General features: G+C 40.5%; 1 protein-coding gene across 1 annotated transcript in view; it reads left to right on the forward strand.

Moving 5' to 3' along the window:
- Positions 1-1840: 1840 nt before the first annotated feature.
- GYPC (glycophorin C (Gerbich blood group)) overlaps positions 1841-25941 on the forward strand; it is a 35604-nt gene continuing 11503 nt past the window's right edge. The window contains exon 1 of the mRNA XM_074145410.1: positions 1841-2036. Coding sequence (XP_074001511.1) covers positions 2003-2036 — 34 coding nt within the window. The 5' untranslated portion in view covers positions 1841-2002. The remainder of the gene's footprint in view (positions 2037-25941) is intronic.

A 25941-nucleotide genomic window follows, 5' to 3' on the forward strand; every position in this document is an offset into this window, starting at 1 on the left:
GTGATTTTGGTGGTAGGAGAGTAGCCTCAATGAGAACAGAAAAGGCAGATGCAGGAAGCGTTGCAGAGATGCAAAGGGGTGAAGCACTGGGAGCTAAGCGGGCTCAGTTTAGGGCAGCCCACTTGGGTGTGTGTACACCATTTTGAGTAGTCCACCACAAAACTCCTTGGAAGGGTCTAGACCACTGTCACTAACATAACGAAGGCATCAGTATCTTCCATCCTTCCATTTAGCTGCTGAGTGGCTGAGAAGGCTTTTCTTGACAGCAGTTCTGAATTTTCTCAGGGATCAGGATGATGAAAAACTTAAATGTAATAACTTTGCATGACAACAATTCTCATACCCCAGGACAGAAAGCCCCAATTTTACCTGTGCACATTGTGTTTCAAATATAGAAGAAGTAGTAATAGATAACATGACCATCAGTATTTTCATAGAGAAGCTAGAAAGCTTCTCTATGTGTAAATCAATGTTGGGCTACAGAGTTGAAGCCAGTGGAGCAACGTCAGGAGTTTCTGCTATTATTTTCCCTCTTTGTTTTGTGCCTTGCTTTTCTCTGTCACTAAATGTTCCAGAGCTTTCTACCATGAGCCCAGAGTGTGGAAAATGCTGACCAAAGTCATTTACTGTATCTGTGCTCACAAACAAGCTGTTATTTGTCATTGGCATGTAAATAAGTCACTGATCTTTCCACCTTATAATTGTCAAATAAATACTGTGAACCAAGTTCACAGCATTTATTTCTTGTAGGAGGTCACTGAGATGATTTTACAGAAATATCCTGCAATGGTTTTGCAAAACAGGATGAGTCTCAGCCTGAATTTCATGACTGTTTTTTTCCACTTCCATTCCAACGGTTACTGTGTTTTTGCTGTCACAGGCAGGCGGTTAATTCATCCTGACTCACAGACACCAGTAAAATGTAAACTTTGTTCACTCTTCTTAGTGTCTAAGACATATGTGTTATAAATTACTTGTATTTTGGTATGACCTAGAAGACCTAGCCCATGTCAACCGCAGACTGACAGCGTATGCACACTTACAATCACTACATACCGCTGACTGCAGTATAGCATGTTGATAGTCAAACAGATAGCTATAAGTGGTAGCAATATAAACAAAGGAACTGGCAGCCTCGTCCAGGCTGAAAAACTTGCTGTGGAGTATGAGTAAATTAACTTATGAAGACCAATATATATATTCTATTTACAAACAACACCTGCCTGCAGATTAAAATAAAAATGCCAAGACTGGGAGGAAATCACTTGTGTCATCTTTAGTCTACAGATGACAAACTGAGGCAGAGATTAGGTGCTTTGCCCAAGGTGCTGTAAGAAGCCTTTGTCAGAGACAGGACTGGAGTTACCTGTGCCTCAGCCTGTGCTCCTTGTGCTTAGCACAGTGTAGATTTATGTTATACACTGATGTAACTACTCTGACCCAGTAAATGTCATTCCCAGTTTTCACCCGTTAAAAGGACAGAATCAGTTACACTGTGAGTGTTAAGGATGCTGCTGGGCAATAAAAATTGAAAGCCCTACTTTCGTTCTCACTCACTGATGACAGGCATTTTGGGAAGGGAAGCAGCAGCAAGTTTTGCACTTAAATAGTATCAACAGTGGTGGGCAGGGGTTTGGGAAGCAAATCTAATAGGTGCGTCTAGATTTGGCTAAGAATGAAAAGAGCATTTTCTTTCCACTGGTTGCTGGCGAGTAAAAGCAAAGGGGTGGAATACATCCAACTTGCAAAACTTGCATACAGTTACTGCTATCTGCAAATGGGTGCCCCTCCCCGCTCATGTGAGCTACACAGGCAAAAGAGAATGACACATGTGCTGTTTCCTTTTCCAGTTGTAAAGGGGTCAGGAGCCAGGCAAGGAGAGCCCGAACAAGAGGAGCATTTTCCTGGGCTCTTCCAGCTGTTCTGTTCAATCCGGCCGTCGGTTCTGAGCAGGGAAGAGAGACTGTCAACACAAATAAGGCATTTTTCAAAGGCGTAAATTATGAGTTACCAAAACAATGCGACATCTCAACCACGTGAGTACCCTCACCCCCCCCCCCCTTCCTTACAATAAGAGTGGATTTACCAGTCTGCCGCTTAAGGAAAAGATTGTTTAATGCATTTCATATGTAGTAAAAAAAGAAAAAAAAAAAAGAAGAAAAAGAATGCCTAAGACTAATCCTGGGGAAAAAAAGTTGTCATGAAACTGTTTTCCTTTTTTATTCTTTGTGTTTGTGCGTGTGCGTGTGTGTTGAAGAACTGAAACGGTCTCTGCAAACTCCAGCTCCTGGGCAAAGTCAGTAACGTTTCCGCCTAAACCCTGGCTTAGAAAAGTTTCATTTGAATGTTTCTCCCTCCCCCCCGCCGCCTTCAGGAATGAAAATATAGAGCATTTCGAAAGCATACTGACGCTTTTCTAAGATATTAATGGTGCTGCCCAACTTGTGTTTAGAGTCTCAAGCTGTCTGTGTGTAACATGAGATGCAAGCCACAAACTGACAGTCTATATTTAAAGCCACAATGCATTTCTGCTCCTGGAAATTTAGAAACGTGGGCTTAAGGACAAGCAAATTAGTTTCGCAGCAAGGGAGGGTACAGGAGGGTAAGTGCTCTGCTGGTGTAACTCGGCATATTTCAGTAAATTTTAAAAGCCAGAATTTGGCCTGAACAGTCAAGCGAGCAGAGAGGCTTAGCTGCAACATGGTAGCGTTCATTTTGGGAGAGTATTAAAAAGAAAGCAGAGAGAAAGGGAGTGAATTCTGATTTGATAAGCTGAGAAAAGTCAATGGGAAAACTCTTAGGTTTTGATGCTTCAACACCAGCTCCATATCTCTTTTATAGCTTTAGTATAATCTTTCCTGTTTTAATTCAAGACAGTACATTTGTATTCTTTTTAACAAACTAACTGCTGATGGCAGAATTGTTTATATCAGTAATGAAGGCAGAACGTACAGACGGCATTGCTGGGAGCTGCCTGCAATTCAGGGTTTGAGCCAGAGATAGCTGTAAGAATATTTGGTCTGTGTGGATGTCGACACTGACGATGTTTCCCAAGTTCTGAATGAGGGAGGCTGATCCAGCAGAAAAGGCACAGTAAGCAGCATCTCTGGAATCCCAATCAGAAATTTCTGTTTACCCGTTAGTCCCTTCTGGAAGTTCTAACCAACAAGAAAGATTAGATGCTATCTTTATATTATATTTTATTCTATTTTATTCAGCACTTTAGAATGTTACAGCTTATTTTCTATTGTTTCTATTACAGCTTGTTCTCTCTTATTGACAGGAAAGAAACATGCAGGCTAATTCAGGATTCTGAGAGTTTGGGTTTGGAAAAGCTTGAGTAAATTACTGCCATTGGTGCTCTCCAAGTGTGTGCAGGAAGGTGGTAGTGACTCATTGAGGTGCATTTTGGTCATTGTGCAATATCAACAAAGGTCCAGATCCACGCTTGTATCTTTAGCGACAAGTTTGGCCAGATGACAAGTCCTGGTCCTGCTCTGCAATCGGGAATACATTACAAATCACTTCTCTGACAGACCCAGGTTGTCAGAGGACTCCACAGAAGGCCCTAGGGTGGATCTGGATGAGGAGTTAGTACCCTGTAGGGCCTTTTGTCCGTTCTTAATGAAAAAAGGCTGATGCATCAGGTTTTCTTGTTTTTTCCAAAATCTAGGCAGGAATTCTCAGCTTGAATCATTTTAAAATCATATGATTGCCAGTGAAAACAAATGATTTACAATCTAGCTAGAAGTATTCTGACTGAAAAATAGTGACTATCTATTCTTTATTTGCCCTCGTAATTTCCCTTACTGATTCAGACAGAATGTTTCTGTATTTTGTTTCAGTCTCTCTTCATTGTTTTGGGGTTTTTTTTTAAATTACGTGGATCAAATTTACAGAATAAGAACAAAATTAAATTAGAGAGAAGTCTGATAGTACTGTATTCCTGTATAATGCAAGTTTGGTGCAATTTTTATAATAGTTGAGGTTTTGGGGGTAAGTCTTGGGGAATAGGGTCTTATAGTAAAATTCCAGCAATTTTTGCAAGAAACAAGATATTGAAAAATCAGTGTATTGACAGGCACTGCACAGCAGGGACAGCAGATGTTTGCCAGAGAGGCAGACTAATTGGGAAAACAAATTTGCTTCATAACCATAGTGAAAATCTTTGAAATGGGTGTGAAAATACATAAAGAATCAGCAAAAACCTTTGACTACACTGAACATATGAGTTCTTTGCTGAGTACCTACAGGTGAGACCACAGAGGAGCTGCCTACTGATGTAAATTGAACAGTGTTAAGTTACCTAATTGCTCATGTTCTTTGCTTATCTCCTTGTGTTCACTCATAGCTGATAAGGAATTTTTATTCATTCTGTAAGTACAGTATGATTCTGGCAATCCAGGTGGGAGCAGACTGCTGCTTCAGAATTAAAATATTCAGCTCTGTGAACCCTGCAAATGCATTCTGCCTTGATACGGGGATGCCACACCAGCTAACCTTGAGCACTTCTGGTCCCCAGCTTAGATATCCCATCACTCTGAGTGGTCTCTGTACACTCAACAGAGAAGCAAGGGAGCCAATAACCCAGCCTGCTGATGTAAGGCAGTGTATTTGTATATTTACTCCATCGTTCATTGTTAATGGACATCTGTGTGTGGCTGGAATAAAATGGGATACCTAAGTAAAGAAGTCTGCCACCAAAGCCAAAAATGGAGTTGGGTTTCAATTTCATTGGCTGGGATTCAATACAATATTGTGCTGTGAATATAACACCAGTTTCTTTTTTTTCCATCTTCTTCTTCTTTTGATTTAAAAGGGATCACACCTGACAGCAGGAATGTAAACTTCCTGATTTTTAAATGCATCATTTTTTAGTGTATTTGCTTCCTCCCACCTCTGCTGAGATGTACAGGCAGTAGCTGCCTGATTTACTACAAAATCTGAGGAATTCCACAGGTTTGGCAACCTCTCTTCAGACTGCAGCTTTTGCCCTCTTCCTTTTAGTCTGCAGTGACCCAGTTCCAAGGCAATGGGACAGCTCAAATGAGGTGAAGGACTCACGCAAATAAACGTCACTGGATCAAAGGTTCAGTCTGTGGAGGCAGTGATCTATGCAAAGCCATCTTTGGGGGGTCAAAGGTGTTCATCCATTTGGAGAAGGTGCTCTGCACCTTACAGGATTTAATCTGTACTCAGCATGCTGGGAATGTTTTATTTGGGGCCTCTTATATTGGAAATACCAGCTGTCAAAGCAATCAGTGGTTAAGGAGAGCAGTTCATGGAGGCTGCTTTTCTTCGTCACCTACCAGCAGATAAGGCCTTCCTTCTGGGTGGATAGGGATGCAGTGCAGTCTGTGTTATGTAGAGGAACTGGCCCAAAAGGAAATCTGGAGGGAAGACTGGACCTCAGGCCATGCCTCAGCTACAGGGAGAGGAAGAGGGTCAGGAACAGGGTGAAGCAAAGTCAGCCCTGTTGGCTATATTCCTTCCATCTGCATTGCCAGCTGTAGCCCAGCAGTGGCCCAGGTGCAAGTCCTCCCCTGCCCTGCTTGGGGTGAACAGACCCCTGGTGCTGCCTCTGTCTGGGGAGCAGGAGGTCTCGGCTCCACCATGCCCAGCTTCTCCACCTGCCGCAATGACAGCTAGAGTCAAGTATGTGTGGGCTGTCCCCTCTAGGGAGGTTGAGAGCTTGGCAAAGGTGGACTCCAATGAAGGCAAAATGATTTATAGCTGTGAATGGTGAGTCTGGTTCTGAGAGCAGCCTTGCCCTCTCTTTAACTCATTATGAGATGTATTTTGGGGCTGCAAATGGGTCCTTTAAATGTTCCTGGAGCAATACCACTACCTTTCACACAGGGCCTTTACAGCTGCAAAAGATCCCCATAGGTTTTAATCATGTTATTCACTGCCTTGGCAATAGGTTTGATTTCATTGCCCTTAATCAACAGAAGCGCTTGTCTGTGACAGTAACAAATAAACAAATATGGAGGCTATTGATTATGAAAATTTTGGTCTTCCCTGGTAAACCTGTGAGCATTTATAAGCAAGGAAACCTATAGATTATAATAACCTCTCATTTTTAGCACAGAAGTCTCAAAACGTGTCCCACAAGCATTTATGTAAATTGAATGCCTCTGCTTGCATATTTGTCTCCCTCCCACCACTGTACATATGAATTGGGAAATTTGGCTTTATACTCCAGGGCTCTCCCTGACACCCTCTCATTGCCTGAGATGTTGATGTGAAAATCTACAAATTGAAAGGCTCAGAATGCACCTGAAATTTCAGTAATTAACAGCAGAAATGTTGACAAACTGCTAAGCTGGAGGGAATGGGGGGATGTCCAAATAGCAGTCTACTTTTTTTAAAATACACAGTTCTCAGCATTTCAGGGCACTGCTTTTCATGAAAAAAAAAAAAGAAAAAGAGAGAGAAAAAAAGAAAAGAAAAAGAAAAAAAGGAAAGAAAAAGGAAAAAAAGGCCAATTATTTACACAGTAGATGTTAAAGATTCGGGCTATGGCTGGTTATGTGCTTAAGCCTGTTAGTATTACAGAATTGTGCGGTGTCTGCATCTCATTGCTGATACTGCTGCACCTTTCTTTCTAGGCTCTTGTGGAATATACCCTGTATCCATCACTGTTCAAATGACTGAGTCCAATCAGCAAAGCCTTTTGTAAAACAGGCTTTCAGGACTGCATTCTCTAATGAAAGTCTGTTTGTGTATCTGCTCTGTGGAGTGCCTGTCTCTATTGTTGGGGAGGGATTAGTATTCTTATAGCATAGAGAAATTCAAGCTAGCAGAGGCATCTGATTGTGCTAGGTGCTGTACAGGCACCCTGTCCTCAAAAGGCTGGTAGACTAGATAGGGAGGACAGATTACAGGTAGGAGAGAAATGACTACTTTCCAGGGGCACTGCTGGAGAGGCAGATTTTGGCTATGGGAAGGCATTTATAGCCAGGAGGTACGAATTAGTATTGATTCCAGTAGATCCACTGGGGCAACAGCTCTTTGCTTCCCACTATCTAATTTTGTAATACATGCTTAGGAGGAAACATAGCTCAGAAGTCGGTTGCGACTGGCCTAGTTGTTTTCCACAGAAAGATCAGAAAACTTCTAAAAGCTGCATTTGGCACTACTAGCATCTTTGTTTGCATTTTTGTTGCTTCACATCAAGTTGTGATAGGAAATGTATGAAAAACTGGGGAACACCCAGATGCTGCAATGACAAGAATACATGAACACCTTAGCTGGACAAGTATTTGGACAGCAGACACACTGTGTTTTGCTTACTTCTGAAAGACTTAAGTTCCTAAGTCAAATGAATTTGACAGTGTTACTCCAGTAATGAGTTGACAAAAAAATTCACCAGCTGCTAAACATTCTGAAGACCTACTTGGTGAATGGAGAAAAGTGGCACCTGGGAAAAGTCTGGTTTGGTTTGCTAACAATTTATGAACACAAATGGAGAAAAGGACTATCTTCTCTGGATAATTTACTTGTAACCCATAACTCTCCTGCATCAAGTAACAATACTATAGCGTTGTAACAACAGGCATGCAGCTCATAATTTGTAGCTGAAATAAGATCTGTACTCCTGCGTTTCTCCAAGAGTCAGAATGGTCTAACTCACACTAGATTCTTCTCTCTCCGATGTTATCATGGAAATCAAATGTATTGTCAGTGCTATGCTGCTCCCTTATTGCAGATGTACCTTGCACGTGTAGTTTCACCAATGAGACATCTGGCTAAGTGATTTTCCTCTTAATTAATCTTCTCATCTGAAAAGGAGGCCAGTTTCTCATATCTTCTTCTCTTCTGACATATGTTTCACCACAGGGTTCTTCCTGATGAAGTAGAAAACTTCACTTAAAATCTCAATGGGTTAAACTTGTTCTGCTGCATTGAAGTTTTAAAGTGATTTTTTTTTCCTTCCCTCTCCCTCTCTTTTTCATCTTAGAAAAAAAAAAAATAAATTCAGTTATTTCATGAGGGTCTACCTCTTTCTTCTTCAGATAAGCCCTGAAATGGAGTTAAGCTTTTTATCAGTAAGTTGCAGGGGGGCTTTTGAACACACCCTGAGACAGCTCCATGTTATCGTGAGTGATAAATGCCTATTCTTCTGTGGACTGCATGTTTAAAATGTCTAGCTTTATGAGACAGCCCACATTATAAAGAGCATGTGTGACAAGGTCACAGCAATGCAGAATCAGACATCAAGTCTTTACATATATGTAGGTGTTCAGATTTGCAGAGACCATTTGCAAACAGAGACATCAAATCTCAAAAATTGATTTGAATTCTTAATATACGTACATATATACACACACAGTGTATGTATATATAATATACTGTATATTTATATACTTACATGTACACAGACATACATATATATACACACACCCCACCCCTGTCACTACTTATATGGCTTTTCAGTAGTCAGACTTCTGGATTTGGAGAGGTTTGTTTCCCTGCCCACATCTCTATTCACAGACCAATACCCACAAGCTCATGTTTCCTTCTTTATATGACAGATACCTTCAAAAGTAGCAGAAAAAAAAAATTACTAGATTTTTGAAGGCTTCACAGAGGGATAAACTCAGTGACAAGAAAGAAAGTAAGAAGGCTTGGGCTATATATAAGGAGTTGGAAAACTTTACAAAATTTCTTTTGTATGTGATATAGTAAAACACCAGCAAAGTGGCCTTATGCAAACTATCCCTTGCAGATGCCAGATTAAGGTGTCTCTCTGCTGACTATATACAGTCAGAGCCTAGCAGCTCACGATGGTGTAGACACTGAATCACTCCATGTTTTGAATTCAGGCATCACAGTATTTGCCTGAATCCATCTTGGAGACTATTATAGGACCCAGTCTGCATGAGCAAAGATCCAGAGGAAAACAATGATAATGACTTCAGAAACAAGGAGAAAGTAGATGTTCAATATGGATCAAGCTATTTAAAAATGGAGAATCCAGATTAGGAAAGACCAAGTCTGCACTCTTCTTGATGCAGTGAATGGTGCAAGTTTAAACCTCAAGCAGGCAGGAGATTTGGTCAGGGTTGGGTTCTTCTTTGAGCAACCTGGTCTAGTGGGAGGTGTCCCTACCCATGGCAGGGGGGCTGGTACTCGATGATCTTTAAGGTCCCTTCCAACCCGAACCATTCTATGATTCCATGATTCCATGATTCTAGTAGCTCATCTGTGATGGGAAAATTTGGTAGTTGCATCTTCAGGACAGTTTTCTGGAAAAACTGAACATTTTAGCATATTCATGCTGAAATAAAAGTTATCCTTTAAAGAGTAACTATCCTCCTTTAGAAACAGAATATTTATTCAGGAATCAATTTATCTTATGTAATTCTGTGTACACCTCAGATAATTATGGGAAAATGAATTTATAATGGAATAGCTTTCACAGAATTGTTACTCAAGATTACCTTGACCCTTTGTGTAGGTAAATTTGTTTTCTGCACACAGGTAAAATAAGCTTGTTTCTTTGGAAAAGCATTCTTTCTAAGACAAAAGCAAGATGCTTCTGATCTGCTAATTGGATATATTTCAAAAATTTCAGTCACTTAACAAGGAATGAAAAAGCAGCTCCTGATGATCAACTTCCACTAAACCAAATAATCTTTAGGTAAAACAAATAGCCCACAAATCACTTAAACACAGGTGATTAAAGACTTACATGTATGAATGAGTAGAGAGAAAAAATATTTCTAGTGGACTGTAAAGAGTTGCCATAAAAATGTGGTCAACCCTTGGAAGGAAATGTGTACATTTTCAAAAATTCTGAAGCATGTTTAAAATTACACTCAGGATTTTTGTATTTTATTTCTATCTTCTGAGATCTGTATGGATACGTTGTTGAATTCTGTTTTCAAGTTTTTCTTAGCATGTGTTAGGGCAAAAAAAATTTTCAGTAGAGTCTGTCATTCCCTGAGGCTTTAATAATCAGCACTCATGAGCTAGCAGAGTTTGTTCTTCTAACTGTTGATGGTTCAGTCAAATGTTGTGAGCACAATCCTTGTCCTATCCAATACAGGGAGCAGAAAATTAAATTCTTGATGCATCTGTGATGCAAGGATGCTCTCAGACAACGGACCAATCTCTATTCTCACAGCTGACCTCTCTGGTTGTCTAGTTCAGGTGTCCTCTGGACCTCCCAGTCCTTCCTGCCGGTCCCTGTCTCAGCCCACATGTAAGCGCTCATATCTCAACACAGGAGAGACACACAGGTCCAAAGTTGTCATTTCCTCCCTTCTTTTCAGGATGTTCCACAGTCCTGGCAGTGGGAAGAAAGAAAAACACAAGCAAGGAAAATATAAATCTTCCCTTGTCATCCTCTGGGTTAAGGCCTTGTTTCCTTTAGGAGTTGCCCCCTTCTCTCAATGAACTCATCAGGATTTTTTTTTTAAAGAAGCCTGTCCTAGCAGTTATTAATGGCAATTAAGCTCTTGCTGGAAAGAGGGGGATATACACGGAATTAGGCTGAATCTCTACAGAAAACCCTGCATAAGATGTTGAGCAGAGCAGTCCAGGAAACAAAACTGCCGTTGAGAGCCATGCTTCCGTTCCAGCTTCCTCTTTGCTTTGGGAAAAGGGGAAGTCATGGTTTTCTTGCTCTTTTTCAAAACCACAAAAGCACATCCAGTTGCTTTTCCTATTATTCTTCCTATCCCTGCTCCAGCCGTGAAGAAGAGTAAATGGATTCTGCTAACATCAGCATCACCAAGAAAAATAGCACCAGGTCAGGGGGGAGAAGGGTGCTTTGTAGGTCCTTCTTTTGCAGGCTGGGTCCACTAATGGAAAGTGACTAATTCTTGTTGATTGCCTTTGGCACTTTCTCAGCTCCCACTGAGAGACGTCTTCTCCTCCATACCTAGAGCTGAAGCAACAGTTAGTGTCAGGACCCTTGATTATTCTTAAAAAAATGAAAAATCACCTTCTATCTCATTGTTGGTAGAGCTGGATGGATCTGGTCCCTCCGAACGTCTCTCCCATACTCCTTACTTGCCCACTCACCTCACCATATCTCCCCAGTTTATGTTGCCTCCTTCCATCCTATACCCTGAGCCAAGAACTGAGTTATCATTTCTACTTACTTGCTGTACAGGGTACAATCTGAGATTACTTCAAGTTCAAGCCATTACCACAAAGGTCGTGATGCATGGTGACTTGGCATGGTGAGAGATGAATAAGATGGTCTTGTACCACCCCAGAAAGAAGCTGGTTTGCTCATATGCTGGGTTAGCCAACTTTTTCCTCTGTTTACAGCTCTCCAATCAATATCTCCTTCCTACTTATGGTTAACAGCAAACTCTTACCATCTTTCCTCTCACATCCTTCCCATTCTTTCTTAACAAAATACAGTCTTCTTTGTTGCATAAATGTATCCTTTTTGTTTTGCTTTGTTTAGTCTGTAAATTCCTCAGAACAGAAATCATCTCTCCTTCCATCTCCTTTATAAACAAAAATCACCAAACAATTATTTGCCACTTCATTGCTCATGATAAGGGGCACTGACCACATCCATCTTCCCAACTTACCTCATCGATTTGCTCATTCTGGGCAGAGATCTAGGCCTCCTGAAGCATAAAGATAAAATGAAAAAAAAAAAACCTTAGGTATGACATCAACTGGAAAAGCATATCAAGTTGGAAGGACTTTAGGGTTTTCTCCTTGAAAATATTTTTCCCCTAAACATATTCATTTGTATTCTCTAAGATAGTCTCTAGACTGTGTAGTTCAAAGCAAGCTGGAAATCCAGCAGAGTTTTTAAGTGCATTAAAGGTAGCGTGTTTCAAAGCCACATGCCTGAACATTTAAGCACCATGGAAGAAATGAAGTAGCAGGTGGTAATACATGTAAACATGATTGTTCTAATCTTCATACTTTTCAACTTGTCAAAGCCTAGCTCTGTGACACGTTTGACAAAGAGCAAAACTAAGGGATGCTGTGTGTGCACACATATACCCAGGAGAGCATAAAACCCAAGGACACCAGCCAGCTTTGAATTTTCTCTTTCAGCCACATTTCAGATCTTGTAAGTCATTTACAGCAATAAGGATATGGATTTACCAGATTTACGTGGAACCTAGCAAATCTGGGCATGGAGTGAGTGCTTCTTGGGGAATTTGAATACAGAAATGTAGTTCTCTGCTGTGTATTTTTTTTTGCCAAGGTAAAGAGTATAAAATGCCATCCACTACAGACTAGTGGCATTTTGCAAATGTCTGTGTATTGTGAATAGAGATAACCAGTCTTTAATGTTCCTCACTTAGCAACTGAAGCATTATGGAAATATTTTCAGGTGGTTTCAGAGAGTCAAAGCGAGACAAAACGAGACTATTTTTCTTTTTATTATCCCTAAAGAAACAAGAATAATAACAAGAGGTGTCCACCAGATCTGCCCCCTTTCCTATTAACTTTTGGTGCATATTTTCTGATCAGCTCTAGCTGCAAACTAACAGGTCCTGCACCTAAACAAATAGTAGACCATTTCTGTCTCCTTCACATTTCTGCAGAACTTCTCAGGAAATGCCTTGCTCACTGCAAGTTATCATTGTATTGCCAAAGTCAGTGTTGTTGAGATACTTGTACCCCAGAATTTGAGGTTGCATCGATTTCACTGGACTTTGGATCAGAATTTGCTGATATCAATTCTTCATTTTTTAATATTACTCTCCCTCAAATGCCTTGATTTAGCTCACAACAACCTCATCTACTGTCACCACAGATTTTAATGAAGGCAAAGTGATTGATCAGTGGTACCTCAAGCTCTAGCAGGAACCACCACTGAAGGCAGGGGGTAGTGAGGAGCAGATAAACTGATCCTGTGTGATCCCAAAGAAGAAAACTTCCTCCTGATTCAAGCTCTGGCACATTAAGAAAAGTTGTCTGTGGCTCCTGAGCTCATTCTCCCTGTGGATTAATGATCCATAAGGGGCTCCTTGTACCAAGAAGGAGTACATCACCCTTCCCACTTTTGGCAGGCAGGAATGAAACTGGGAAGATAAATGCTTTTGCATTTCTCTGAACTTTGCTGTTGCTCCTCGGTAAAAGATTTCCCCTTCTGGAATCCATTAAAATCTGTGAATCTCAGACAAAGACTCTTCTTCCTCCTCCCACATTCTGTGTGAGATGCTTAGCCTCTGCATCCTGGGGATGTAACCATTTGTGAGCTGGAAACAGAGCATGAGACCTTCTCTTCTGGCTTACCTCCGCTGATTTCCTTTGCTCGCAATGAATGAAACCTTTCATTTCAGCAGCATCTGACTCATGTCAGAAGGTTCATGACTGACTGGAGTAACAATGGGGTGGCAGAGACAGATGAAACTCTTTAAAAAGTGTCATCATGCTAAATAAGTAAGGATCAGCTTTAAACACAGAGGGACAAAGTAAGAGGAGGTATGACTGCATGACAGTGTTTTTAAGACAAAATACAGCCTGGACTTTTCCCCCCTACTCCTCTTCATGAGTGCATTTCCTTTAAAGAAAAGGTCATGCCTTCTCTCTCAGGCTGCTACAAGCCTTCCCCAGGCAGGAAGCATATCCTGTGTCCTGTTTTCTCCAGAGGCCAGTAGCAGAGCAGATGGGAGCATGACTTCCATATCGTTACTTCCACTGTGCTGTTTTTAAGTGACCCAAGTACCGAATGGCTGGGTAAATCTCCCTCCCTTTCAAATGTGGTGCAGCCCAGCCCCAGGACCTTGCAGAGTCTGGCAGCTGCTAGAGGGGGCCAGGGGGGAAAATACAGGCTACTCCCTTTGGAGGTCTGGGTGCCTATTTTTGTCAGACACGAAATTGCAGCAGTCACTGGGGAGGGGGAGAGCACATGTCATGTAATTAAAGATTGTGTCTGTGATTCATTCCAGAAGAGAGGGGTGTATTTTCCTCATTGAATGTGGAAAATGGGCTTGGAAATGGGAACATCTAGCACATGCCATTTTCCACCTAAATTATTTTCTTCATAGGTCACACTGGGGAGGAGGCTCTCAAACCCTAAGGGGTCAACCCTCCCCAGTCATTCCCTACTGCCTGCAACACACAACAAGGTCCAGGACTTGTGGGTGGCTGAGGGAAGTCTGCCAGGGAGATGCTGATAAATGTGGGTGTCAAGTTTAACAATTGATTTTGTTTGCCGCTATTTGGCACATTAAGATAACAGCTTGCTGTCTGTGGGCATGAGCATCCATATCCCTAAAAGGATACTTCTGCCCTGCACTGAATATAATCCTGGGTGGGGGGAGATGTAGCAAAAAATGCAAAACCAGTCTCTTGAGAGGTGCAAAGCCATGGTGCGCCACCTGTGGCTGAGAGTTCTATTGTCTCTCTGGACTTCCAGGGCACACATATCTGTCTTTCTCATTCCCATCCTTGCTGGGATATTTCCAACCCATCTTCTACCTAGTGGGATTTGGTACCAGTTTTTCCCATCCTTTGTTTCACTGGCATTGCACAATGAAGCCATGCTGTGGCATTACCAGAGCTGCCTGTATGTTTCCCTTGGACCTCACCAGCTGGCTGTTAGGTTACACCAGTATTAAGAAATTTTCTTTCCCAGGGACACTGCCACCTCTTCCCATTTGCTACAGTATCCATGACAAGTGATTGCCATCATAGGTTTGATCCTGATGGTGCTGAGTAATCTTGCCTAACCAGGACTTAGCTGCTTTTTCAGCTTTGCCCATTAAAGTGCTGCAGTGAGCATGGAGCTGATGGTCCGTTTTCCCTGTTACAGCCAGTAGCAGATGCCTGATGGAAAGTTAAAGCAAAAAGCAACCATCTAGGGATCTGAGGCATGGGGGATTCTTGAGCCAGTCGGTATTTCAGTGTTTAAAGTGTTGCCTTGGGGTATAAAAGCTTTTGCATTTACCAGAGTTTCTCATACGAAATACTTTAACCTCCTGCTCCCATCCAGACTCAGCACTTGGCAGGACTGAGCCTTAACTCCCCCACTTTCCTCTTCTTGAATGAGCTCTTTTAACTTGTAGTTGAAGGAATTCAGCCTTGGGAGCTGAGCATTACTGAAGGCGCAGCTCATGTCAGGGAGCAAGGCACTCCTCTGCGTTGTTCCCCCAGGTAACCACAGTGCCTCCAGGAGCCACGCAGAAATGCATGTGGCCATGACTTTATCCTTTTGTCCCCTCTAACAGCCAGCTGTGTAGCAGGAGCCAGCCCCAGCAATGATAAAGGCTGTTGCCTGAAGCTATCCATGTAACTCAGCACAGCACAAGGGTGCCGTCATGCCTAGCGCCTGTCTGGGAATGCAAGCGGGATAGCGAAAGTCTCTGCCACTCCTTCTTCCCTCCTCATTCAACGGAGCTCCTACTTGTCAGACAAAAATGTTCAGTGAAAGGCTCTAAGGAAGTAAAGCCAGACTGCTGTGTATGTCCCTTCTTTATGAAGCATGTGCATATCCAAGGGAACACTTCATGCTGACTGTCTCCTAAAGGGACTCTCAAGAGCAAAGAAGCTAGAAAGACAAGCCTTACAGCTTTCTGCCTGTGTGTTTAACTCTTGTGGGGGTGGCAGGGGCAGACTACCACGTCTCATGAAAGAAGCTTAGGCGATTTAGAAGCACAGGCATAGAGGTTTTGTGGAAGAAGTAATTAGATTTGACAGACAGGCCCTGTAGGAGTGTGGACTGTTTTATCCACTTCTTTCAGTTTTTTATTCAACCTATGCACACAAAACCAAAACCTGCAAAAGGGATGTAGGCTTTATTCCTCTCTGACTTCTAACAGATACACACTTGTGTCCAAGCCTTGCCCTGACATGAAGAACAGCACAGCTCCCCCTGAAATAAACTGCAGCTCACGCATATCTCGGGCTGGAACTTGGCTCTTAAACAAAGTTTAATGGGAGTCTGCTCTGGCTGAACTCTACTTATGACTTCATATTTTCCAGGGCTGTGCTTATGTTATTGGGTTGTTCATTTTTCTTTCTTTTTTTTTTTTTTTTCTCATTCTCTTTATAGTAATAGGTGTTTCAGTGGGATAATTTGACCTTACGATACTGTTCCAAAGCAGACTTCTGTGGAGGCAGTGGTAAATATTTTGGGTGTGTTATGAAAGGGCTTTGAGAAATTTGCAGGCTTTCTCATAACTGCTTGAGAATGCAGATTTTTGCAGCCTGTTAGGCAGTGTCAACTGGTGAATTAAACTAGAAAGTTGGAAAACAGAGAGAATGGACAGAGATTATATATGATGATGATGATGATGAATCTTGGTTCTATCATGTTTCTAATATTCGTGAAATTTTAAAATTTTTTTAAAAGCTTCCACCATTGGCCCAACTGAGCAGTTGGAATGTGTGGGAGATCTGCCACCAACTTCAAAGGGAGCAGAAGCAGTTTAACAGAGAGAGCTTTTGCAAATCTTACCTCATATGCATACCACTTGCTATTTCACTTCATGAGTTGGAACAGTGCCTTGCTTTGATACAAGTGTAAATGGGGCAGCAGTGGCTGCTGCTGCTCCGCTGGCGTGATTGCTGCTGATTCAGCTATGGAAGAGCAGCATCCCTCCAGGCAGGGGAGGAGGTACAGAGTAACAGCTTTGCCCTAAGGTCCCTATTTTGACAGCTGAGAGAGGGCTCTTACTTCTTAATGCATTCCAATACATTTTTACACAAGGAATACCAAGCTCAACTTTTTCCATGGTCTTCTAGAGCCTCTCTATGTCAAAGAAGTCATTTGGCAGTGAAAATCTGGAGTTTTCTGTTCTGTTTAGACCAATACTGCAAGGCTATCTCCAGCTTTATACAGCTTTTTTTCTCCTTGACCTTGTCTTTTGCAGGACCTGTTTTTTCAGAGTGCAGATTTATAACGTACTTCATCCACCCAAAAGAACATTCCTGCTTTTTACCTTCTCTCTCTGCACGTAGCAAACCCCTCCCTGTTAACAGATCTCACCACAGTCAGACCACATGGTGACTTGGGTCAGTTTGCCAATAAGTAAATACCCCCCCACCTCTTTCCTTTTGGTGGGCTGGTTTTCTGCTGGATCTGCTTGAAAGGAAAAGGGTTAGGAACAAGAATGCCCTTTTCTGCTGGAATGTAGCAGCCAGCTCGAATCACAACAATTCTCTTTCAGCTTTCCTGTATGTATATTTCATGCATTTGGGAAAGCAGCTGCCCAAAGGCTTTACAGTAAGTAAAAAATATGTTGATTAGAGAAGTGCCATAGCAAGCATTTGTTGCTATTGAAAAGTACTAGACCATATTTCTTTGCTTAATGACACACATTAATCCTCCACTGAAATTGCCAAGGCTATCCAAGCTGAATCTGGCTTTAAAGGTTTAAAATATAGTCCAAAATATAAAAATGTGGCATTCCAACCAAAAAAGGAGCTGAAAAAAATCTCAGCAGTGTCCCTTTGGCTTTTCCTTTGCTGTTTAAACCACTAAAGACGTGATCTACAAGCTTTGAAATGGTCCCCCCAAAAAGGCATTTTTTAAATTGGTGACCAAAATATGAGTATTATCCAAGTACCCACTGCTACTTCTATTATCAGTCCAGTTTCCTAATGAAATGAGTCTTACATGTTCCTGCTGTCTATCTGTCTGCTTAATCATCTGTTCATCCATCTGTCACTTCCCATCAAGAACTTTTGGATCCACTGACCAGTTTCAACCAGATTTGACAGAAAAGCAGAAGCCTCAGAAATTATTATGATTCTCCAAGTTGTATGAAAGTCAACATTTGTTTACAGAGAGCCATTCAAGTGAGCACAAAAAGGTCTCTTTTTTGGAGACTGAACTAAATGGAGCTCTTTTCTAGTTAGGAATGTAATAACATCAAATTTTGGCATGATAAGATTGCTTGCATAAACATGACTGCAACTTAACAGGCAAAAGTAGAGTGTAAGACACTATTTATGTACCTATAGGAGAAATCTAGCCCTTCTGATCAGTATATGTTGAAAACCCCGTGAAAAAGGCTCTGACTACCTTATAGAAAGGCTAAGCCCTCAGCACAGGCTTTGAAAGGGATAGTTAAGCAATGCTAACATTAATGGTTGGGATTTGTTTTCCCTAATTATAGACTCCAGAAAACTAGGCTTCTAATCTAAGCTAGTCATCTAGGTTTGCTGCTTGGTTGATGGGAAGAGAAATTCTCACCCTATCCTCTAGGTTTCATCACACCTGTTGGAGCTGAATGGATCTCCTTGCAAGAAGGCATGTCAGAATAGAATAGAATAGAATAGAATAGAATAGAATAGAATAGAATAGAATAGAATAGTTCCAGCTGGAAGGGACCTACAACAATCATCTAGTCTGACTGCCAACTAGTGTCCTCTGCAGCACCTGTGGAAAGAGTTTAGGTCACATAGACTCCATTCCAGTAGTCAAACAACTTGCCACAGTGGTTATTAGCTCTTCACCTCCATCGTTGAAGTTTTATTAGGAGAGAGGAACATTAGTAATGAGTTGTTAGTGAATCTTACAACAATGTAAGTCCCATGCTGAAAAACATTCAGTATATGGCTTCAGTGTAGTTTTTTTTAAGTTGAACTCTGCTAACGTGCTCAGTATGCTATTTGTCAAATAATGCCAGACAACTGTCCAAAAATAATAGGCAAGCAAGAGGTTTTTTCTTTTTTTTTTCTCTTTTTAACAATTATTGCACAATCTGTCTAGAATTGCTCAGATGAATGATAGATGGTAAAGGCATTTTTCTAAAATTGCTCAACTCAATTCAGAGAGCTTGGACTGATACGTAAAGGCTTTTCAGATAATAAAATGGTCTTTGTCTTTTTAAATGGAGCAGATATGCAAAAGAAATCTGCATATTCATTGCAGAATCCTTGGAAAATGAGAAATATTGTTGCCCTGAGCTACTATTTCCCTTGCAAGTTTCTAAGGTGTTTCAATATGTTTTATTTTCTTTGCTTAATATGCTCAATATTTAAAGCATTTGGAAGATAGTTTCCACTACAGATATCTCCATTAATAATATTAACCTCATCAGTGCTCCAGGAAAGATCTCTGTGTCCCTAAAGAGCATATGCTAAACATTCTGACATTTCCACTTGCAATACTTAGTAGACAGTGCCTTAGGCAAGCACTGGTGTATGAGCTGGATGTAGCTGAATGCAATTCATATCAAATAAGCTATGGGACGGAGCACAGAAAGCTTCTAAGAATTGTCACCTGCTGGACTGCTTTGCTACAAAATATTGGTGGTGGGAATGAGACACAAAGGAAGAGACCTGCCTATGTTGGGAAAATTACTACACTTTTCTAAGGATAGTAGCTTGGCACTACGTTCTTTGAATTGTCAGAATAGTATCTTTTTGCATAACTGCAGGCTTTTGCCAGGTTCCAGATGATTTCTAGATGACATCACCTGTAATTTGATCATATCACCTGTAATTTAAGCACAAGGTCAAGCTTTTTCATCTCAAATCAAGAAATAGACATTTATCAGCCTTAATAGAATAATGGCCATGTTCCTCTCCTTGCATGTCAGCGCTCATTAAAACAAGTTTTGTGCCAGCAACAGCCCAGTGAAACATTCTTGCTTTTGGATTTATGTCTCTGCCCTCTAAATCCCACACCCAGCATACACTGGCTCCCTCCTGCAGCAGCTCCCCATGGGAGGTGAAGCACTTTTGCTGTAGTTCCTCTGAACCTGGATGGCTGGAAAGCGCCTGATGACCAGAGAAACAGCTGCTACTAAACAGAACTTTATATTGCTGAGTCCTCTCTGCCTTTCCTTCCTTTATTGCTGGACTAGTTTAGTCTTCCTTTTCTCTCCAACCTAGATTTTTCATGAAAGTTGAGGCAAAGTGCTTATCTTTGCCTGCTCTTCCTTTAAAAACAGCTCAGGTTGAATAATGAAGTCAAAACTTGTGAAGGTTACAAGCACAGACACACAGGAGGAACAGAGAAATCAACACAAAAAATGCTGCCGAATTTATTCCATGGAAATATTTCAAATACTAACAAACAGTTCAGCCTGTCTTAGTCAGGGGAACTAATTTTAACTAATGTTTGTCTTGAATAGTGCCACATCCATAAAAAGTGTGTGTTTCAAATGTAAACTAACACCTAATCTTAAGAAGTTATTAAGGTCATAAAATCAAGCACAGCAATGTTAAGAAACACAGAGATCACCTTATCCTCTGACAACACAGTCAAAGTGCCTGAGAGTCAGGAGTGAGGCTGGTAGACCTGGTAGGTACAAATTAAAAGCGTGTCTTGGTAAATTATTACAAGCAGATTAGCTGTTAAATTGTCTTACTACATATAACCATTTACGCAAGGGATTGGGAAGGAATTCTCATGTCCTCCAAGACCTCTTGGCCTCTGACTTTCCACTGAAACATTCTGGCTCAAATTTTTATGCCTATCTTTCTAACATACAATGTTTAGGTCAGCGAGGTGTGCTTCTTTCATGCACTATTTCTCAAGAATTATGAGTTAAATATCTTTTACGGGTTGTCAGATGGGCTTTCAGTGTATTCATAGTCAGCGCCTTTGATTACCTGTGATCATTTGCAAAATTTGCAATGGTTAATCAATTAAGCCAGTGACTCCTTTCCATTCAGCTTTGATCTCAGTGAATGAGCAAATGGCTGTTTTGTTCCCATTTTGATTCAGCAAAAATGACTAGGGCTTGAAATTGTTGACTTTGAAGGAAAGACAGGCAGAAATTATTTGGCAGATTTGCTGGATGTTTAGTGTTTCTTTCAAAACCTTCCCAATTAAAAAGCCCTCAAAAAGAGTACACTATTCCGATGAAGAGGGTGGAGATGGGAGAAGGGACACATGCAGGAAAACGTCCTGATCATGGTCTGTACATTATGGATTGATTCATAACCTATTTGTCACACCTTCTTTAATGAAGCAATACCAGGCCAATTTATCTTGCCCAGCAAGATGTGTACATCTGGAGCGTGAGCCAACTTTGACAGTTGTGGAGGAAAAATGTAAATGATGTCCTGGTTACATTAACATATCTCCATGGAAAAGTGAGGAACTTTTTGCAGTGATAGGACTATAAACATGGGCCAGACAAAACAAGGCACAGCTTGCAGGTTGCCACATGCAGCATTTTTTGAAAAAGATTAGACCTTCTTCCAGGTCCACACACTTCATGCACCCTTTCTGTGATAAAAAGGCAGCGTTTGCTCTTCAGACATCAAGCAACCCCATAGGAGCACAGCAAAATCTGGCCACTATACATGAATTTGAGAAACTGGATGTGAGAACAGACAGAAGCAAGACCACCACTGGGTGGACCTTGGTGGCTTCCTACATCCCTTCTCTAAAGACAAGATTTCTACAGCATCCTCTTGTGAGCTACATCGCCCGCTTGCTAAGGAGCTCCAGTGCTAGTCGAGGCAGCTCTTTTCTCTAATTTCTACTCTGCTCTGGATTTCTTCCACCAACCCTGAAACATTCTTGTTCTTCCTGATACTATAAGGAGTAGACAGATCCATCTGAATTTCTCTGTCAGTTTTTTACTGCATATATACATCAGTGTGAATACATGGAACACATTAAATATCTGTTACCAGAGGGGACATAGGCCTGCAATAAGCTCTCTCTCAAGTGCTGTGCTGTATGGGAGCTTTATGGTTGTAACTTTTATAGAACTTCTAAGGGAGGATTGCCATTTTAATGCTATTACTGGATGTGCTTTGCTTAATTGCCATTGGAATTAAGCCAACCTGAGCTAAGGAGCTAAAGTACTTTAATGTAGGTGTCTAGGAAGTGCAAATAAAATTAAAAAAGAGAGTATGTGATTTGAACTGAAAAGGGAGTTTGGGGTTTTTTCAATTCTTTTTGGAGATAAACAGAAAAGTTTAACTTTAAAAATCTGTATTTTGTTTAGATTATGTAATCCTTTAAAACACCATTTTCTTCTTTTTTTTAATTTGGTACTTAAATTTTTTGTTTCAAAATACAGAATATGTTCAGTTTTAAAAGATCCTTATTATTTTTCACCTAAAATAATTTCCCAAATTTCATGAACATTTTCTCCTTCTCCCTCTTACCATTAAGGAATATCATATGATTATTTTTTGACAAGCTGACTTTTAGTGTATCTCTCCATCTCTGATTTTCCCTAAGACCCAAGTGCAATTCAACTTCCCAAAGGAAGGAGAAACTGTGTGAGTGAAACTATTAATCCCTCAAACATTGTAAAACATATTTTCTCTTACTTACTTTATAGCATTCTGTAATGGTACAAAAATATTTTGCTGACACTGTATATCAGAATAAAATGTGAACTGCTAAAATTATGTAGCAATCCTCATCTAATTAAACTAATTTGATAATGCTCTTTTATCCTTACTGTATGACAAAGTGTGAAAAGTCTTGAAGAGACCTTGGTTTTAATTGAATGAGACTGAATTTTATCTTCTCAGAATTAATGACAAAGTACTTGCTAGCTAGGATAGCAAGAGGATTGGGCCCAGTGCATTTTAATTTTGTAGATATTTTTAATCTGCATGATTTACCTTACGTTTGGAGCGCAGTCCATTTACTTACCCGAAAGATCATGTGGTGGTTGTTGTATGACACCGTTATCGTCCTTATAATAATTTAGTATATAAATGGAAGCCAAATTATTCTGTCTCTTGTCCAGATTGACAGATGAGAAACTGGTCCTTAATTTTGAAAGAACAGCCTTGATGTGTTTCATTATCTAATGGGAGACGGTGATAGCTTTTTCAGCAGAATGTGTCAAAATGATGGGTTCACACTGATGACCCTTTGGGATAAGAGATGCCAGCTCTGGCAGGGCACTGCACACTTACTGGCAAATATTAAAATAGGTAATGACTTTTTTTTTTAAATCCAGAAAGGCCTCAGTGCGATGCATCTGATATTGTAACACAGGCCAGAGAGCAGCTTGAGCAATTAATGTATTTTTAACATGAAGTTTTCAGAAGTTGGTTCAACTTGTTTTTACACATGCAGCTGCAGTGAACCAGTTCTAACTATAGCTTGTAAATTAAATCGGTATGCTAAGGTTAATAGATTAATGATTTTCTCATGAATGCAACGTGTTGGCAAGGCACAAACATAAACCAAAGGGCAAGGAGGACATACCACAGTTGCATAAACAATGGAGATGTTAAGACTTCATTAGCTCTTCCATACTGAATGTATAGTAAGAAAAGTCTTGCATCGGTGATGACAATAGGGACATATTAAGAACTGCTTTTACAGTCAAGAGGAATGATGACTGCAGAAGAGCGTACAAAGAACAAAAAATATCCCTGGGAGGAATAGTTACAATAAATAAATTTTAAAGCATAATATTAAAAAAAAAAAAAAATTACAAACATTACAGCAAAGGATTTTAACAATTGCAAAAGCTTCCTGGTGGACTTTGTCGATTTCTAAATCCTTTCACAAGTTTATAATGTCTTATCGAACCAAATCAAATACCTTACTATCACCTTCAGTGGAAGCAATTAGATCAGTGATGACTGTTTTTGAAACCCCACCTAAATTCTTTAGATAAAAAGGCAATCTTCCTTTAAAATTACAACTTTTTTTAAAATAAGGAAAAATCAGCATGGTATGTTGTGTTAGGTCAATTGATACAAACCAAAAAATAGACAATAATTTACTAGACTTGGTATTACTGAGTAAACTGTGTTTCATTTTTCTCCCATTATACTTAAAGCTCTTTTTTAAATATATGAATGTGTGAAAGAACAGTCAATACAGAGGCAAAATCCTTCTCTGAATTACATTTATATCTGTCCTGAATCATGAACTGGATGTTACTCAGTTTGAACATCTCCTATGTTTACTGGAAGTGCATAGATAGTACTAATATTTAAGACAAAACAATTAAACATTTAGTAGTTGAATTCTAAAGGCACATTTCAGCCTACAGACTGCTTACACTTCCTGCAACAACATGGTCAATATTTGGGGTGGTTCTTTAAAGCACATCCATGGATATGCCTCCATTTCCTCACCTGGAAAAGTCCCACTAGCGTCAGTGTTTTTCACAAGGTGGTTAGGTGAAGCTGATTAAAGATGAAATCTTATGGTGCATTTCCTAGTCTGCACACCTAGGAAAGCCCAAAGAAGGAAATGACTGCCCTAAGGAGCTCAGCTCAACATTCACAGGGATTGAATGAATTTCAAGCACTTCTGCAATGAACAGGCACGTCAAGAGACATGCCCAAGAAAGCACTTATAGACCTACTTGAGTGTAATTTAGCAGGCAAGGCTTTGTCTGAAATTGTAACCACAAGCAGGCAGCAATGGAGCATCATGATAAGGGATGGCTTAGGTTGCCAAGAATTGAAAACACAAGCTTGTGGGTAGGAAAATCCTGAAAGGCAGGAGCAGGAGCAGTGCTGCCTGACTGGTGTTGAGTAGCTTTGAAAACTGTGTTGTAAATGCTGCTTATCTCACGTAGATATCTGTATACTCATTCAACTTGACTCACCCTCTCCAAAACAGCAGTATCACCCACAGCTGCAAGGAAATCGTGACAACGTGAGCTGTAATCTCAGGCTTTTCTTTCTATATTCAGCGCATTTGTCCAGTTTTGGTTTGCAGCTTTATCTTAGGAAATAAGAGAGACACTGAGAAATTTGGGGTAAGGTCTATGTTATCCCATCAAATGGTCCTGTGGATTACACAGCAGAGATTTGGTATTTCATACCAGTAGATTAGATCTATCCTGCAGGATGATTCCCATGCATTCATGTCAAGTGTGCCAAATGGGGATCCCTTTGCAGGTAGTTTTCCTTTCATGCCTTTTCCATGTGTACATCCATAACAAACAAACATGTAGGTACTTAAATTGCTAACTGCAGTGCTGACTGCAAAAGCACTAAAGGTGCAAGTACTGGATTTTTTTTCTGGAAACTCCTTTAGCAGGCAAAAATGATGCCTGAAAAATTAGAAAGCTTGAACCTCTCTGCAAGTTTATCCCACATGTCACTGACAGTAGCCACAGAAGCACATTAAGGTATTGTTTCCTGCAAGTAGCAGGCTCTAAAATCTGTGCTTTCTATGCTGGATGGGAGGAAGACTTTTGGGAACAAATACACCCCTTCCAATCACCATGTAACTTAAACGGATTGTCAGTTTTGATGTCTTAACATGGTTACACTTCTAAAGTAGCTCACTGAGATGTCTTGCATCTTTACCAGGATTCTCATAACACTTTGTGTTTTCCTTAAAGATCCGGTTTTTGGTGGCACAAAATCATGCCAAAACCTTAGTTTTCATCTACAAAGCACATTTGGTCTTTGGTGTTGTAAAAAAGGGCTGGAAAGTAAGACTTGAATGTAGCTCAGATATGAAAGAAAGGGCAAATAAAAGAAGCTTTAAATTGTTTTAAAGCAAGTGTCATAAATTTTCAGCAGGAAGTGACATGGCTTTTAGTGGCTCAGATTTGTAATTTAAAGAACAAAAGAAGCCATTACAACTTCCAGAAGTGTATAGCAAAACAGGGAGAGTGCTGAACCTCAGACATTTTCACCGCTGGACCTGCCTCCTTCAAAGAAGCGCTCCTCAGCCAAAATGGAATGGGATAAGTTTAAACTATAAAAAGACTATCAAAATTAATAAAAGTCAAGTTTTATTGGAAAAATCACACCTGGAGGGGACAGTTGAACAAATTTACCAAGAAATTTTAGCAGGAAAAACTCACCCCTGGCTACATAACATAAAAGCTAGTTGTACTGCTTTTCACCTTTGAAGCATGAAGCCAGAGATCTGCTGCAGTGTTTAAGTCAGGAATATTCCTATGGCTTTCAGAGGCTGCTGCCCTCTCAGCATGATTTGATTGATGAGAATGAGACAGGTAGCAATTGTTGTTCTATTGCAAAATTCCTTATCTGTAAGTTTATGGGCAGAACTGAAATTGGATCAATTTCAGGTCACGACACAAAGGTATTTCTTTCCCTTCATTCTGGCTTTTAGAAACATAC

This window comes from Numenius arquata, chromosome 3 (assembly GCF_964106895.1).
Source record: "Numenius arquata chromosome 3, bNumArq3.hap1.1, whole genome shotgun sequence".
Lineage (NCBI taxonomy): Eukaryota > Metazoa > Chordata > Aves > Charadriiformes > Scolopacidae > Numenius > Numenius arquata.